Here is a 14,101-nt window from a genome sequence, read left to right on the forward strand (position 1 = left end):
TATATGGGGGGGTGGGGGTGGGCTGGGATTTACACTATTTTATATATATATAAATATGTGTGTGGGGTATTTTTGATGTGTATGGGGGAAGGGCTATTATTTTATATGTACAGGGGTAGTATTTTTTTTATCTGTATGGGCGGGAGTAGAAGTGTGCTAGGCTCCGAGCACCGGAAGTCCCATTCAGGAAGCCAGGCGGCATGTAATGACTAGCATGGAGCCGGCTTTCTGGCCAATCAGGAAGCCGGGCACCGTGTAATGACGCAACGCCCGGCTTCCTGATTGGCCGGGAAGCCGGCTCCATGCTCCCTCGTCATGAGGTGATGAGGGAGCATGAAGCCGGCATCCCCGCCAATCAGGAAGCTGGGCGCCGCGTCATTACACGTTGCCCGGCTTCCTGATTGGCGAGCTTCTCGTCACTAGTGAAGAGGGAGCATGGAGCCGGCTGCCTGGCTTCCTGATACAGGAAGTATCGGGCTAGGCATCAGGGCATTTTGAGTATGAGTACTCGCCCAAATATTCTGCACTGATACTAGTATCGGTATTGTTGCTTCCCTAGTATATTGGGGTCCGTAGTACCAAACCAGATATAGTTAAATTTTATTTTGAAAGTATGCAATTTGGCAAGCGCCCCCCATGGGAGAAAAACATTTGTTGAGTGGCCCCCTAGGGAATTGAGTTTGAGACCCCGGCTGTAGAGTGTGTTTAGCAAGTCAAAATCTTAAACTGCCCAGAGATGGAAAGAGATCATTCATGATGAGTGGGAATATCAACAAATTCATAGAGTTTTGGAGTCCATGGTCTATACGTTTAGACGTTTCAAATTGAGATAAAAACCTATAATTCAAAACAAAAACTTAAAAACAAATAAAAAAAATATTTAAATAAAATTTCCATGTTTGTCTCTTCAAACTGGAACCATTGCCTGTGATTATCAGGATCTCGAAGATACTTTTCTATATTTTCCCTGCTGCAGGGATGAAAACGCAGACAAAACAGAAATGGAGGGAGAACTGCTAAGTACAGTATAAACATTTGACGCGGACCACTAAATGTTTTCATAACAAACAGTCACTAAGTAATTTGCACGGATCCTCTCCTGATCAGCCCATGTGAAAGGGGCCTCAAGTACTCATAAACATAAGATAACTATCGCTCAAGTTGGTTGAAATTGTTATGTACAGTATGTGGCAAATAGCAGACACTAAAGCTGTTCATTTTTTAGGATTTTTTTTTTCCTGCTTATTTCTGCCATTCGTCCAACAAGAGGTATCTGATTATCTTCATGCCTAAAACATAAACACGCATGAGTGGGCAATAAAACACACACAAACCTCCACTAGATTTCTACAGTTACATTTAAGAGGATAACTAATAATATTTTTTACACATTTCTCTCTCCACCCAGCACAGAAGGTCACACTGTCTTCTGCCTTCCTCAGGGGGGCCTTAAAATCTTTGTAGTGTGTCATGCCTTTCCATGCTGAAGGCAGACTTCTGATGTGAAGGGGGGCTCTGATGTAAAAGGATGTCCTGATGTGAAGGGAGAACTTCTGATGTGAAGGCAAGGCAGGGATTCTCACGTGAAGGGGAACTCTTGATGTGAAGGTGGAACTCTGATATGCAAGGGGTACTCGGATGTGAAGGGGAGCTCTTGGTGTGAAGGGGGAACTCTGATGTGAAGGGGGAACTCTGATGTGAAGGCAGGGCTTCAAAAGGGGACACTGATGTAAAGTAGTGGGCTCCTAATGTAAAGGGGGCTCTGATGTGGAAGGAGGGGTTCTGAAGTGGGACTCCTTATTTGAAGATGGGATTCTGATGTGAAGGGGGTACTTTTTTTTTGTACTTTTGAATGTCCCCTCCCTCTTAAAATCCATACCAGAACCCTATGTGGGATACAGATTTTGGAGGGACCATTTTGGTCTTGTACATTTTAGACTGAGATGCCTTGAGAATATGCATACTTTTAAACGGTGCTGTGACTGAAAATCGGTTGAGAAACACTGATCTATACAGTTTGTAGGTTGCTTAAGCAATCCAAGTCTAGTAAGACCCAGCAAATCTTGTAGGTAACAACAGACTGACTAGCCATGAAGTCAACCTTTAAAGGTAACCTGCTTGCTCATTTTTAAAGGCACAAACTCTGGGACCATAATTCTTATTCTTCCTTCAGTACATAGTGAGTCACTGATCTGAAGCAAACATATGCAGACTATTTGATTCGACAGCCAATATGCATGTTTCTTCCAGTTCCTTGGCTCAGTAGGTAGTAGGAAGGGTAGTGATGATAGCCCCGAAGCTTGCACCTCCAAAACCAAGTCAGTAATGGCATCTTCAATGTTTTTATACCTATCAGTTTTCTTTTAATGTGTATGTGGGGGTACAGTTATTAAAATCTCTTTAATAAACATGCAAGTACTGAAAAATTCCTATAAATCCTGCCACAAATCCAGTGAGCTCCTAATGTTTAATAGTGGGCTGATAACACTACATTTGCTGCACTGAAATTCCAAGTAGAGTTGTCTGAAATCTACCCTGAAGGACTAAAACATTTTGCTTATTCCTGCTCTTCTCTATCCCTCGCCACATGCAAGCAAACCAAAGCTGCTGTCTTGATCCCAGAGAATCTGTCCACACACAGAGAAAAAGCTCTTTGGAGATGTTGTTTAGGAGAAAGGGGGGTGTTGGCTGGCTACATCAACACGATCTCTTTGACCATCTATGGAAATATGTTCAACCATGCTAAAGCTTGCAAAATGTGTTATAGGTAACAATGAAATAGCCGTATTACTTGTGGGCTTTGCAAAGTGTATGCTTAAGCACTAATAATGAATGATACGTACCTATATAAAATGATAACACTTTATCTTATATTCACCCTAATTAAATATACAAGAACATTTAGCATTTTAACACTAGCTGCAGAAAAAAAATTAGCTGTTAACAAATATACAAAATGAATTGCCAGCATAGAAAAACTGCTATTAACCAACCAAACTGAAATTGTCAGCCTAGATGCTAAACAACCTCTAAATGTAAGCAAATAATAATTAAAAACTACACAACGGGGGAAGTGTCTTTAAAAAGCATTCTGGTGGCAGACATATTGCTGTGGGCTTTTTTTACATCAAGAGACACATGGTTGTGACACTTCACTACAATTGCATGGTTCACAGCTGTGGATTTCCCATGGAAGACAATACAGACACAGCTAGGTATGGATGGATACGTCTGACACAACTGTCAGTGCTCAAGGGCCTTGACAGACCCCAGACCTGACATCCTAATTTTGTCACACCGTCTACTGCCATGAAAAAGGGACTAGGGGGGAGAAAAAAAACAAAACAACAGAGCTTAGCTTTTAATAGTGCTGCTCCCATGCTGAGCTGCCTCAGGGTGATAAAAAGGATGCTCATACTAATGTACCATTATTGCAAAACAGGCCCTGTAATTGTGGCAGAGGGTGGAATCCAACCTTTATCTGACCATTATTGGCAATGTCTCGAATGCAGGCACAAAGCCCTTTTTCAAATGACTCATGCACGGGTGAGTGCAGAAGTTTAGCATGTAGTTTTCTGACAGACATCAAGATCACTGGAAGCATAAATAGGGTCACCAGCCATTCTTCTCCTCAAGTTCACAAACCATGGAGGTGACCTTTATGTACTCAATCTATACAGCTATTAGTACTGTCGGTTAATGAAACAAAGTAAAAAAAATCGACATGCAAGCAAACATCTCAGTGAAACACCACTGCATCATGTAGTCATGTAATCGACCAAATGATCTGGTTGATATCAAAAGTTACTTTTAGGGTATATGTAAAAACGGTCTTATTTATCACTCTAGAAAGGCTGACAGAGGAGTAGAGATTCCAGAAGAGGACAATGTGCTAAAATGTATGTGACAAGTGAAAGACCTGTATGCTTGTATTTCTGTATATTTTAAATGCATGGTGTCTCTATATAGTCTGTATGCATTTTAACCCATACAGGCCCCTTCATAATGTCAAAATTGCCTGGCAGAAGCAAGCAAAAGACAGAACTAGTTAACATCTTTCTTGTTCTAGCTTGAGGGCTGTGTTAAATCAGAGGGGCAGCATGACCGCCAGGCAACTAGCATTTTCAGAAAGAAAAATCAGCTATGCTAGCTTCCATGTTTCTCTTATGAAAAGGTTTTTTTGTTCCCCAAAATGTTACAATGCAGTATGGTAGTGGGAACGATCACTATAGAAAATAAAACATTTCACTTGTCCTTGTACTTTGTATGCGTTGAAGAATAGATCAACACTTGATTGCACGAACAAACCCTTCCCCTTTAACAGGATTTAAACTACAGTACCATGATTTTATTATTGTACACAATTCAGTTAACTACAGCACACATTAAAATAATATATTTATATTTTATTAACAAAGTAGCCATCACACCACACACATTCCTTATCAAGCGAAACTATAAATGCCAGTGCAATATATGCAATTCTTTTTTAAATTGTGAGTGTAAGATAAAACCCCCATGTTGCTTAAAGTGACACTAAACTCAGGAGTTAAATCTCAAAAATGCATTCAAGGACTATTAATAAAAATGTATCTTATTTGTGTATCACTCGGCTGTAGATCCTCAAATCATCTCTTAATTCATGCTGACACTGTCCTTTTTTTCTGGAGGGTGGCTACTTTTGTTCACTATGGTCCCTGTGTGTGTTGTAAAGTAGCCACCGCTCCAAGCTCACTTCTGTGCTGGACTACAATCTCAATACAAATTAGTAAACTAAAAGGTGAGATTATAGTTCATGACGGGAGCGAGCTTGGAGTGGTGGCTACTTTACAACACACACAGGGACCATGGGGAACAAAAGTAGCCACCCTCCAGAAGGAAGGACAGTGTCAGCATGAATTCAGAGATTGATTTGAGGATCTACAGCTGAGTGATACACAAATAAGATACATTTTTGTTAATAGTTAACTACTTGCCGTCCGCTGTAAATAAACGGACGGACGGCAACCACCTATCAGTGGGTGAATGTTACTGTACGTCTTTTTTTTTTCTGCTTGCATGCGCTTGCAGTAAGTGTAAACAGCCGGTACCAGCTGTTCCATACAAGCGTTTGGGTGGCTCTACAGCTGTCTGATCGCTTGTATAGTAACAAACAAGTGTGCGGCCCCACTCTTTATCCCAGGTTCCGCTGCCCCCCCTGCGGGCCCGGGTTTTGCACAGCGGCTGCTGACACTATAAACGGAGTAGAGATCAGCATTCTCCCACTGCTGATCTCTCCTCCGATGCCTGAATGCGGGAGTGATGTGTATTACATCACTTCCGCCTTTAGCTGTAATTTCTCTGGCTGCTATAGCCAGGGAAGAAGCTGGTGAAGAAGATCTGTGCTTCACGAGCTTCTTTAGGGGTCCCTAGGTGACATTAGGGGTCTTAGAGAGCTTGTGAGCCACCTATGTGATAGCAATAAAATTAGGTATAAAAAAAAAATGAAAGTCAAAATGTTAAGTACCCTGCGTGCATGCACATATAAACATAAATACGCGAAAACAAAGATTGTACCGCACATGTTACATATCACTGCGAACTGTCAGTCAAGTACTGCAGCCCTAAATACTGAAAAATGGCCTGGCCAGGACAGGGGTTTAACACCCCAGTCTTCAAGTGGTTAAGGTACTTGAATGCATTTTTAAGATTTAACTCCTGAGTTTAGTGTCACTTTAAATATCACAGATATGGGTATATGGTCTTTACATTAAGCAAAGGAATTACTGGGAATTGAGGTTACTAAATCATATGCAATGTTTAAACATGAGAGACAGTTTCACAAAGAACAAAGTGTCAAAGAAAAGAGAAAAAGATACCTTTGTTTCTTCTATACGTAGGGCATCTAGTAAATAGTGAAGAAGTTCTTGGCTGTCTTGTTGCTGAAAGGTTTTAAACTTTGGAGCCCTGTAAATGATATAAATTACTCATATTGAACCCTGTAACTAGTTGACTACAAGTACTATTATGGTTTCTTTATATCTGAAAAATGAAGCAGAAAAAACAGTCTTTAAAAAACACAACAACAATCGAAAACTGATATTCTAATTTTATGAGAACTGTGGAATATATCAGTGGATTCTTATATATCTTGAAATCACTAATCACTCCCCAACAGACTTCTTTGCTCTGCTGTCATGCCCACCCATCATAACAGTCACACTCTCTGCACTTGTCTAAAAATCAGTTCCTCCCTACCTGTGCAGGACCCTAGATCCTAGGTCCAGTCTGTACCCAGAAGCTCAACATCTCTTCAAGCTGAAAATAAGCACCTCTCCTCCTGAATGGCAGGGAAGAGGCTAGTATTTGGGGTGGTGGTAGGGTCCTACAGGTGGGACTAGGACCAATGCTCCTCCCCAGACAGTGCAAGCATTTTTAGACCGAATCATTTGTTTTTGATCCAGAGATTTCTTCACCATGATGAATAAAGTGTAATTCCTTGTGGGATATTTTATGCGCCAGCGAGATAAGGAATCACTAGGTAAAATTGTAGGGTATTTTAGTTTTAGGTTATAGTGGAATAAAAAAAAAAAATACACTTTACATAAAATCATAAGGACATTTGACAGTACTACCAGAGTATGCTGTATAGAATACTTTCTTGACGTGAATGACAAAAAAAAATACACTGTTCTGAGTTCCATATAGTCCCTTACAGCCCGGAAACTGATAATACAGTCCCTTGCTAACAGACTTACCTTAAATTATGCCTCTTGATCCAATCATCTGCTTCCTTCCACTTGTATTGAGAAGTCCCTCCAGCGCTGGTGCCAGTCTCTGATACAGCGCACACTCCTCGGGTCCCACGGTGTCTGCCAACGTGCACGCTCACGGCTTCATGGATTCACCTCCGCTGTCTCTCCTCTTCTCCCCGCCGTACATCCACACTGCACATGCGCACACCCCATCAACCTCCTCGGCCGCTCGAGAAGCTCCAGATCTTCTGACAAGGCTAAGTAATAACATTTTTGGTAATGTTTTTTTTTTTTTAATGTTTTGGCATATATCTATATGAAGATGCATGAGCTGTGCACCCTCACATGCTGGTTTCCGCAGCTCTGAGTTTTGATAGCCCAACACAGTGTGCAGCCTAAGGATCCATTCACACATAGCAGTAGCGTTTCCGCATGGTTTTTCACATGGAAAACCACGCAGAACGAAACCGCACAAACGCCAACATGCGCGCAGATTCCGCACGTTAATACTATAGCTAGAACGTGCTGAAACTACCCTTAAAATCCGCTTGGACTACTTTGTGGGTCGCACGGTTACATACCACGCGGCCACCGCAATAGTCTAAACAATGCACATGGCAATGCATTGTTTTTTTATGTTTAGCGCGGTTCCGCACGTATTTGTATGGCCAAATACGCATGGAAAACCGCTCATGTGTGAATGGAGTCTTAGATGCACACCAGATGTGTCCAGGTCTTTACATCATCGGTGTGACAAAATTCAGAGCTGCGGAAAGTGCACAGCTCCTGTTTCTACAAAGAGTTAAATGAGCTGCCTGCATGCTTCTTCCCGCATCTTCAAGCGCATCAACCAGCAGCCTTTCATGCTGTACAGAGTAACATGTCAGTGTGAAAGAGGGCTTACCCCTGTAAAACTCTAATAAAAATATTGCAACAGAAAGAGGCCTTACACTAAATCTACAAAAAAAAATTATACATGGCTAAAAACCTGACGGAGGTTCCAACCCTTCTTTATTAAGAAATCAAAAAGGTTTTTGCTAACATTTCACTTTAAAAGTATTTTTTTTATTTTATTTTATTTTTATTTGGTATGCTGTTATAAGATACACACTGGATGTATTGCTTTTTTTGGATGTAACAAGAAAACTAGAATATGGTATAGAAAAAAAGTATTCAGTGTTCAAAATACTGAAAAAACACATTCTCTATTCCTTTTTTTTGTCTTACGTGCAGACTAAGCCTTCTAAATTGGGTTTTACAGAATTGCTTCTGTCAGAAAGAAGGCAGCCAGTGTGAGCACTGATACACTAAGAAATGACAGCTAAAAGATATGCACTCCTCTCCTTCAAAGCTTGCTTCAAGCATGGTCCTTGGCAAGACTGGACTGCTCGGGTGGTTGGGAGAGTTGACCGCTCACAGATGTGGAGACATATGGGAGCGAGTGCCAGTGAGCTACAACCTGTTGTATAGTGTCAGCAGTATAATGACAGAACAAGTTGGCTTTCTGCTAATGGTGACACAAAGTGAAGGGTAACTGTCACTGAGAGTTTAATTCTATGTTCACAACTATTATTAGAAATTCCTAAAATAGCACATAGTTCGAGATAACCTTTTACCAAATAGAGTTAAAATAATCATAGAATTGAAAATGAACTAATAGTGTACATATATCTTCACTTGGTAGCATTCATTTATTTACATTTAATTGATATTGTTACGATTTCTCAAACTAAATGCTCTACTCTTCAAACAGCTTTCCAATAAAATAGTTGCATTTGGTAAATAAAAAAATTACACCAGAAATGTTTTGGCATGTTGTAATTAGCAGTGTGTAATAGTTTAGAGAAGAGGGAATATTAGTGGCCTAGTACAACTAATCATGTTGAAGTTAAAAAATACAGTATTTGAATGTAGGTCAACTCTGCAAGGATATACAAATGTTCTATTGGTACATAAACCTACTACTACTACTACAAAAAAGTCTATAAAATACCTTTTGTGAAGTTTATCAGTGGTCACATGACCACCAGCCTGTCAGAGTGTCCCCCTTTTACTATCCCAGGATGTAATGTGCATGTCTGTCAATGCTACCCCAGGTCTGAAGCCATGCTTAGCATTGACAGATAAATAGAGTGGGGAAAGGTTACTCCATTGTCAAGATTTTATTACTGTCTGTGTCTCCACTAGGGAGATTCAACCCTTTTTTTTAGTTGGCCACTGTCACCAAAAAAATGGGGGAGAAAGCCAACATTTTTGAGTTGTCCCCAGAACAAGAAAGAAAACTCTTCCAATGGGGACAATTGTCTAAGAGGGGAATCCTTTAACTTCTGGTTGCATCTTTGGCACAGGAAGTGAATGGAAATTTCCCCAATGGTACACATAAAAAAAAATATAAATAAAAGTTATGCATACACTATCACAGGCCTGAATCATCAGTATCTATCCATATCTCTCTATACATATACATGCACAATAAAAAGTCACCTACATATATGAAAATGACGGATATTGGGTAAATCCAGCAACCTACTACCATTAATCAAATATGGAGAACAAAAATTATTATTTCTTCTCCTTACAATCTGACATGTAGGTTGCCATAGTTTTTAGTACCTACCTTTCTTCATTTTGAAGAAGAAAAGCATTGAGCCAATCTGAGAGGTTTAAGATATTTATGTCAATGCTTTCAATCTACTAAATAACCAAGTAGTTAAAAAAGGGTTTGCTAAGTAATGAGTGAGAAGGGCCGATGACGGTATTTAAATCAGGAATAATACTAAAGTACAAAGAAAAAAAAGGTCCCTTTTACAAAAACCTTGAGGTCCGGAACATTATGGATAACAGATCTAATTATTAAATAATGAGATGGCAGCAACAAATACATTCAGCATTCCTCTACATGTTGTCTAGAAAATGCAGAAAGTTAGTGGATAAACCAAGGGTAAAATAATTTTGTTCTGATACGCTGAATCCTGACAGCTAAAAGATGTGCACTCTCCTCTCCTTGAAAACTTGCTCCAAGCAAGATCCTTGGCAAGACTGGACTGCTCGGATGGTGGGTTGAATTGACCGTTCACAGATGTGGAGACATATGGAAGCCAGTGCCAGCAAGCTACAACCTGTTGTACAGTGTCAGCAGTATAATGACAGAACAGGTTGGTCCTCAGCTAATGGTGACATGAAGTGAAGGGTAACTGTCACTGAGATACATTTTCATAAAGGCTCTTTCTGCTGCTCATATTCTTTTTAAGGTTTGCAATTTGCTTTTATCCTACACAATAGGCTGTGATAAAATCTAAAACGCACAAAGAAGCTTTTCATACAAAATAAAACATGAAACCACATTAATTAAAATAATTATATTTTTAAATAAATGTTTATATGAATATTGTTTTCTAATCAGAAGCCTCCACATTTTAAAGCATAAATGTAACATAAATGACTTCATTAAAAGGGCTTAATTAAAACGTATAATGAAATACAGAGAAATAGCTTCTCAGTTTATGTGGGAAATGGAAGAAAGTTGTCAATGCAAACTTGTTCATATATTATAAAACACTAAATTAATCTTTAACCATTTACCTGGTTCATGAAAGCTTTTTGGTGCATTTACATCTTTCTCTGGTCACAAATGAATGCAGCACGCTTCTTGTCCCTCCTTCTTTCCAAATCCATTTCCAGTCTCATCCTAGTTGGTGTTATCCCAGAAGTCTTTAAGACAACTGTATTCCTGGCACTTTCCAGCTTCCTCTTTATTATAGAGGAATTTTCTGGAACTTGTCCCCAAAATAGGGCAGGTAGAGGGCAAAGGATTAGTCAACAGTATTGCTTGTGGTCCCCCTGCTGCTGATCTTTCCCTATTACTAACTTACCATGCCTGTTATGCACTTTGTCTGTGTGGGGGCAGCCATCTTGTTAGAGGCTAGGGCTTTTGCTTCTTCATGTCAGAGCCTCTAGCAAGGAGAACAGCGAACAGCACAGTAGTGACATTGATTAATCCCACTCCAAATCTCCTGAGACTAGCAGTCATGGGCAGCAGTACCTTAAATAGAACTGTTCCCTAAAACATAGCAAATCTTCACTTGTTGAGTTCAGTTCCACTTTAAGACTAAGGCTATCCTCTCCTGAAAATTCTAGTTACATGGCGTCCATGAGGACTACACCAGAAGTGATGTAATACACATAATTTCCGGGTCCAGTGATCGAAAGAGAGATCAGCGGCTGGAAGCTTGCTGATCTCTCTCCGATTTTTGCGGGGGAGACCTGACGTGCCGGTCCTGGGCCCCGCATGGAGGACAGACGAAACCGTGGAAATCTGTGGCGGCACTGGCGGCTGGGGACAGCAAATCAGCATCGAGCCAATCCCAGCCAATCAACATCGAGCCAGCCAATCATCATTGAGCCGGCTGCTTAGCCAATCACGAAGCTGGGAGGCAGGTCAATACCCACTGCCCGGCTTCCTCATTGGCCGGAAAGCCGGCTCCATGCTGTTTGCCTGGCTCGGTGCTGATAAGCTGGGAAGCCAGCTTCCCGGTCAATCAGCATCGAGCCGGCCAAACAGCAAGCTTTAGTTCCTTGGGCTAAGAGACCTTAGCAATAACAGAGATCAAAGAGGAATGGCAAGGCTTGTTCAAGCTGAAAGACAGTCCACGAGTGCTCAAAAAACACTTTTTGCAAGAATGCAAACAAGATTTCTGAAACCTACAACTTTGTAGAGGATGGGCTATAGCAGCAAAAGAAAACACTGGATCCCCCCCCCCCCGAACAGGAAATAAGGATATAGCTAAATGAGATAAGGAAAATACTTCTACTGCTACATGGGTAGAGTAGGGTCAGAATTTGGTGTACATACCATGCATCTATATATTCTTCTTGTGTTTGGTAACAGTTCGGGTCTATGATGGTGTAATGGTGTACGAGATGTTTTCTTTCCATGTATCCCCACCCAATTAAGCATAATTTAAATACCACAGCTTACCTAAAAATTGCTGCAGACACTTTACACAATTTACAGATATTAGTACCTAAGAAAGTAGCCACTGAGTGTATATCTGGAACATAAAAATAATTGTAGACCGTCATTAAATTATATGTAAAGCTAAAATTCTTAGAGTTCAGTGGTGAGGGGTTAGAACCACTGCCAGGTTTGTATTGCTATCAGTGTCCTCATTAGGGAGAATCACCCTCTCTAATTGTCCCGATCATCAATAACACCAAGAATGAAAGTGAGAGTAAATCCACAATTTTGAATTGTCACCAGAACAGGAACAGAAGGAAGATCTTCCAACAGGAACCGTTGTTCCCATGACAACTGTCTAAGAGGAGATGTCCCTCACTTTGGAAATGGAGATGGTTTATAGCTCTGCATTAGCTAAGAATGGGTCTTGAATTGAATTACCATCTTGTCTTGAATTGTATTGTGATTGTAATGTCTTCCTTATATTGTAAAGCGCTGCCCAAACTGTTGGTGCTATATAAATCCTGTATAATAATAATAACAACAACAACATGCAAACCCCATGCAGATAGTGTCCTGGCTGGGATTCCAATGGAAGACCCAAGTGCTGCAAAGCAGAAGTCCTAATCACTAAGCCACTGTTTTCCAAAAAAAAGATTGTTAGAAATGTTCAATAAACGTTAAACTAAACTTTATTGGTGTCTAAATGTGTAATGCTTTATTTAATTTAGCTAGGAGAAAGAAAGAGGTTCATCGCTAGAGATGGTAAACCATTGATAATAAAATAAAAATTGGTACCCCACAAAATAATAAAAGGAGAACTATGAGGTGAGTGTTTTTCACTCACCTCATAGTTCTAGCCGACCTGTGACAATGAGACTGTCACAGGTCGGCTCAGTAGATCGGGAAGTGAGCGAACACATACCGGCGTTCGCTCACTTCTCGATCCTGTCACGGCTCTAAGCTCGCGGTATACTGAGCTTAGGGTGACGGGAGGACGCTAGTTTGTGTCCTCCCGTTACCCTAAGGAGAACTATGGGGAAAAGCCCTAACCCCATAGTTCTCCTTTAAGGCTGTCATATGCTAGGCTAGTAAATTTAATGTTTAGGCTGACAACTAATTTTCAGGAGCTAGAACTTTTGCACAAATAGATTTATACAAGAAACAAAATACTAAAACATACACATTCATTTATTTTCCATGTGCTAGTATTACATGCACTAACAATACTCGTATTTGGAGTCCCTGTGTTTGTGAGAAACCTTTCATAAAAATATCTTAAAATACCTTATTTATGAATGGCATATATTAAAAGTGTATTCTTACATTTGTCGTTCATATTTTCATTAACAACAAAAAAAACCTGGAGAATGAAAAAACAAGCTACCAAATAAAGACCTTGTATGTCCGGGAAGAAACTGAAATGTGTTTGTTGTCCAAAGCAGTTTATTGTTAAATATTCTCATATACTTAACCCTTTCTTTTTCATTTTTTCAGTGTTTAAGACAAATTTTTAAATGGCTAGTATGGGATACTGCACCGTGCTAATAAATAGAGTGTTAGGGCAAAACATCTTAACTGAGATAACTTCTTTAACATGGGAGGTTTATTGAAAGTACTTATTATCTACTGGCCCCCAGCATGAAAAAGGTTAATATACGTTAAGCGCTATCTCTCCAGATAAGGAAAAATGAAAATCTGCGCTCCTGATATTCAGAGCAGTGGAAAACAAACAGACGGGCCCTGTAGCGATATATCCAATCTGTCCCAGCAAAACGTCTGACAGCTGCAACACTAACAAAATTAACAGTGGATGAATTAGTACCAGACGCTAAACAGTTGCCATGGAGAAGAGAATCATCCTTCTTGTTTTAGGTTCCGGCATGGTAGGGGGTGGGAGAACTGGATACCATATAGAGGATACTACAAATCAGCTCCCACATTGATCCTTCCTTTCTAGAAACTGTTACATTATTTTTTATTTAAGGATCACCAACATCCCATAAAACAAAAAGGATCTTCATTTTTACAAAGAATATGAAGATTAAGCTATTTATTAATGTGGCATTAATGTTTCACACTTTACCCCTATAGCAAACACAGCTAAACGTATTGTAATATTTTAGAGAAAAGGATATACAGTATTAAAAAATGTAGCTTGAAGAGCACTGTACTTATAATGATGGACACTAGAAATGACATAAAAGCTCAAAATGTAAATAACCACATTACATCCCAGAATCTCACCTATTCTTTTTTCCTCTACTCACAGCCGCTGCTGAGTCAGTGGCAGCCAGCAGCTCGCGGTGGAGGAGGCCATGGCCCGGAGGCAGCAACGGAGGAGGAGGCCAGGGCCTGGCAGCGGAGGAAGAGGAGAAAGAGGCCAGGCCTGGCGACGGTGGAGATGGGG

At 40.3% G+C, this 14,101-nt stretch overlaps 1 protein-coding gene across 1 annotated transcript in view; it reads right to left on the reverse strand.

Annotated features, from left to right (window-relative positions):
• USP45 (ubiquitin specific peptidase 45) overlaps positions 1–14,101 on the reverse strand; it is a 116,778-nt gene that overhangs the window by 39,450 nt on the left and 63,227 nt on the right. Inside the window, exon 9 of the mRNA XM_018564919.1 lies at positions 5,859–5,946. Coding sequence (XP_018420421.1) covers positions 5,859–5,946 — 88 coding nt within the window. The remainder of the gene's footprint in view (positions 1–5,858; positions 5,947–14,101) is intronic.

This window comes from Nanorana parkeri, unplaced genomic scaffold, assembly GCF_000935625.1.
Source record: "Nanorana parkeri isolate BGI_ZX_2015 unplaced genomic scaffold, ASM93562v1 scaffold795, whole genome shotgun sequence".
NCBI lineage: Eukaryota > Metazoa > Chordata > Amphibia > Anura > Dicroglossidae > Nanorana > Nanorana parkeri.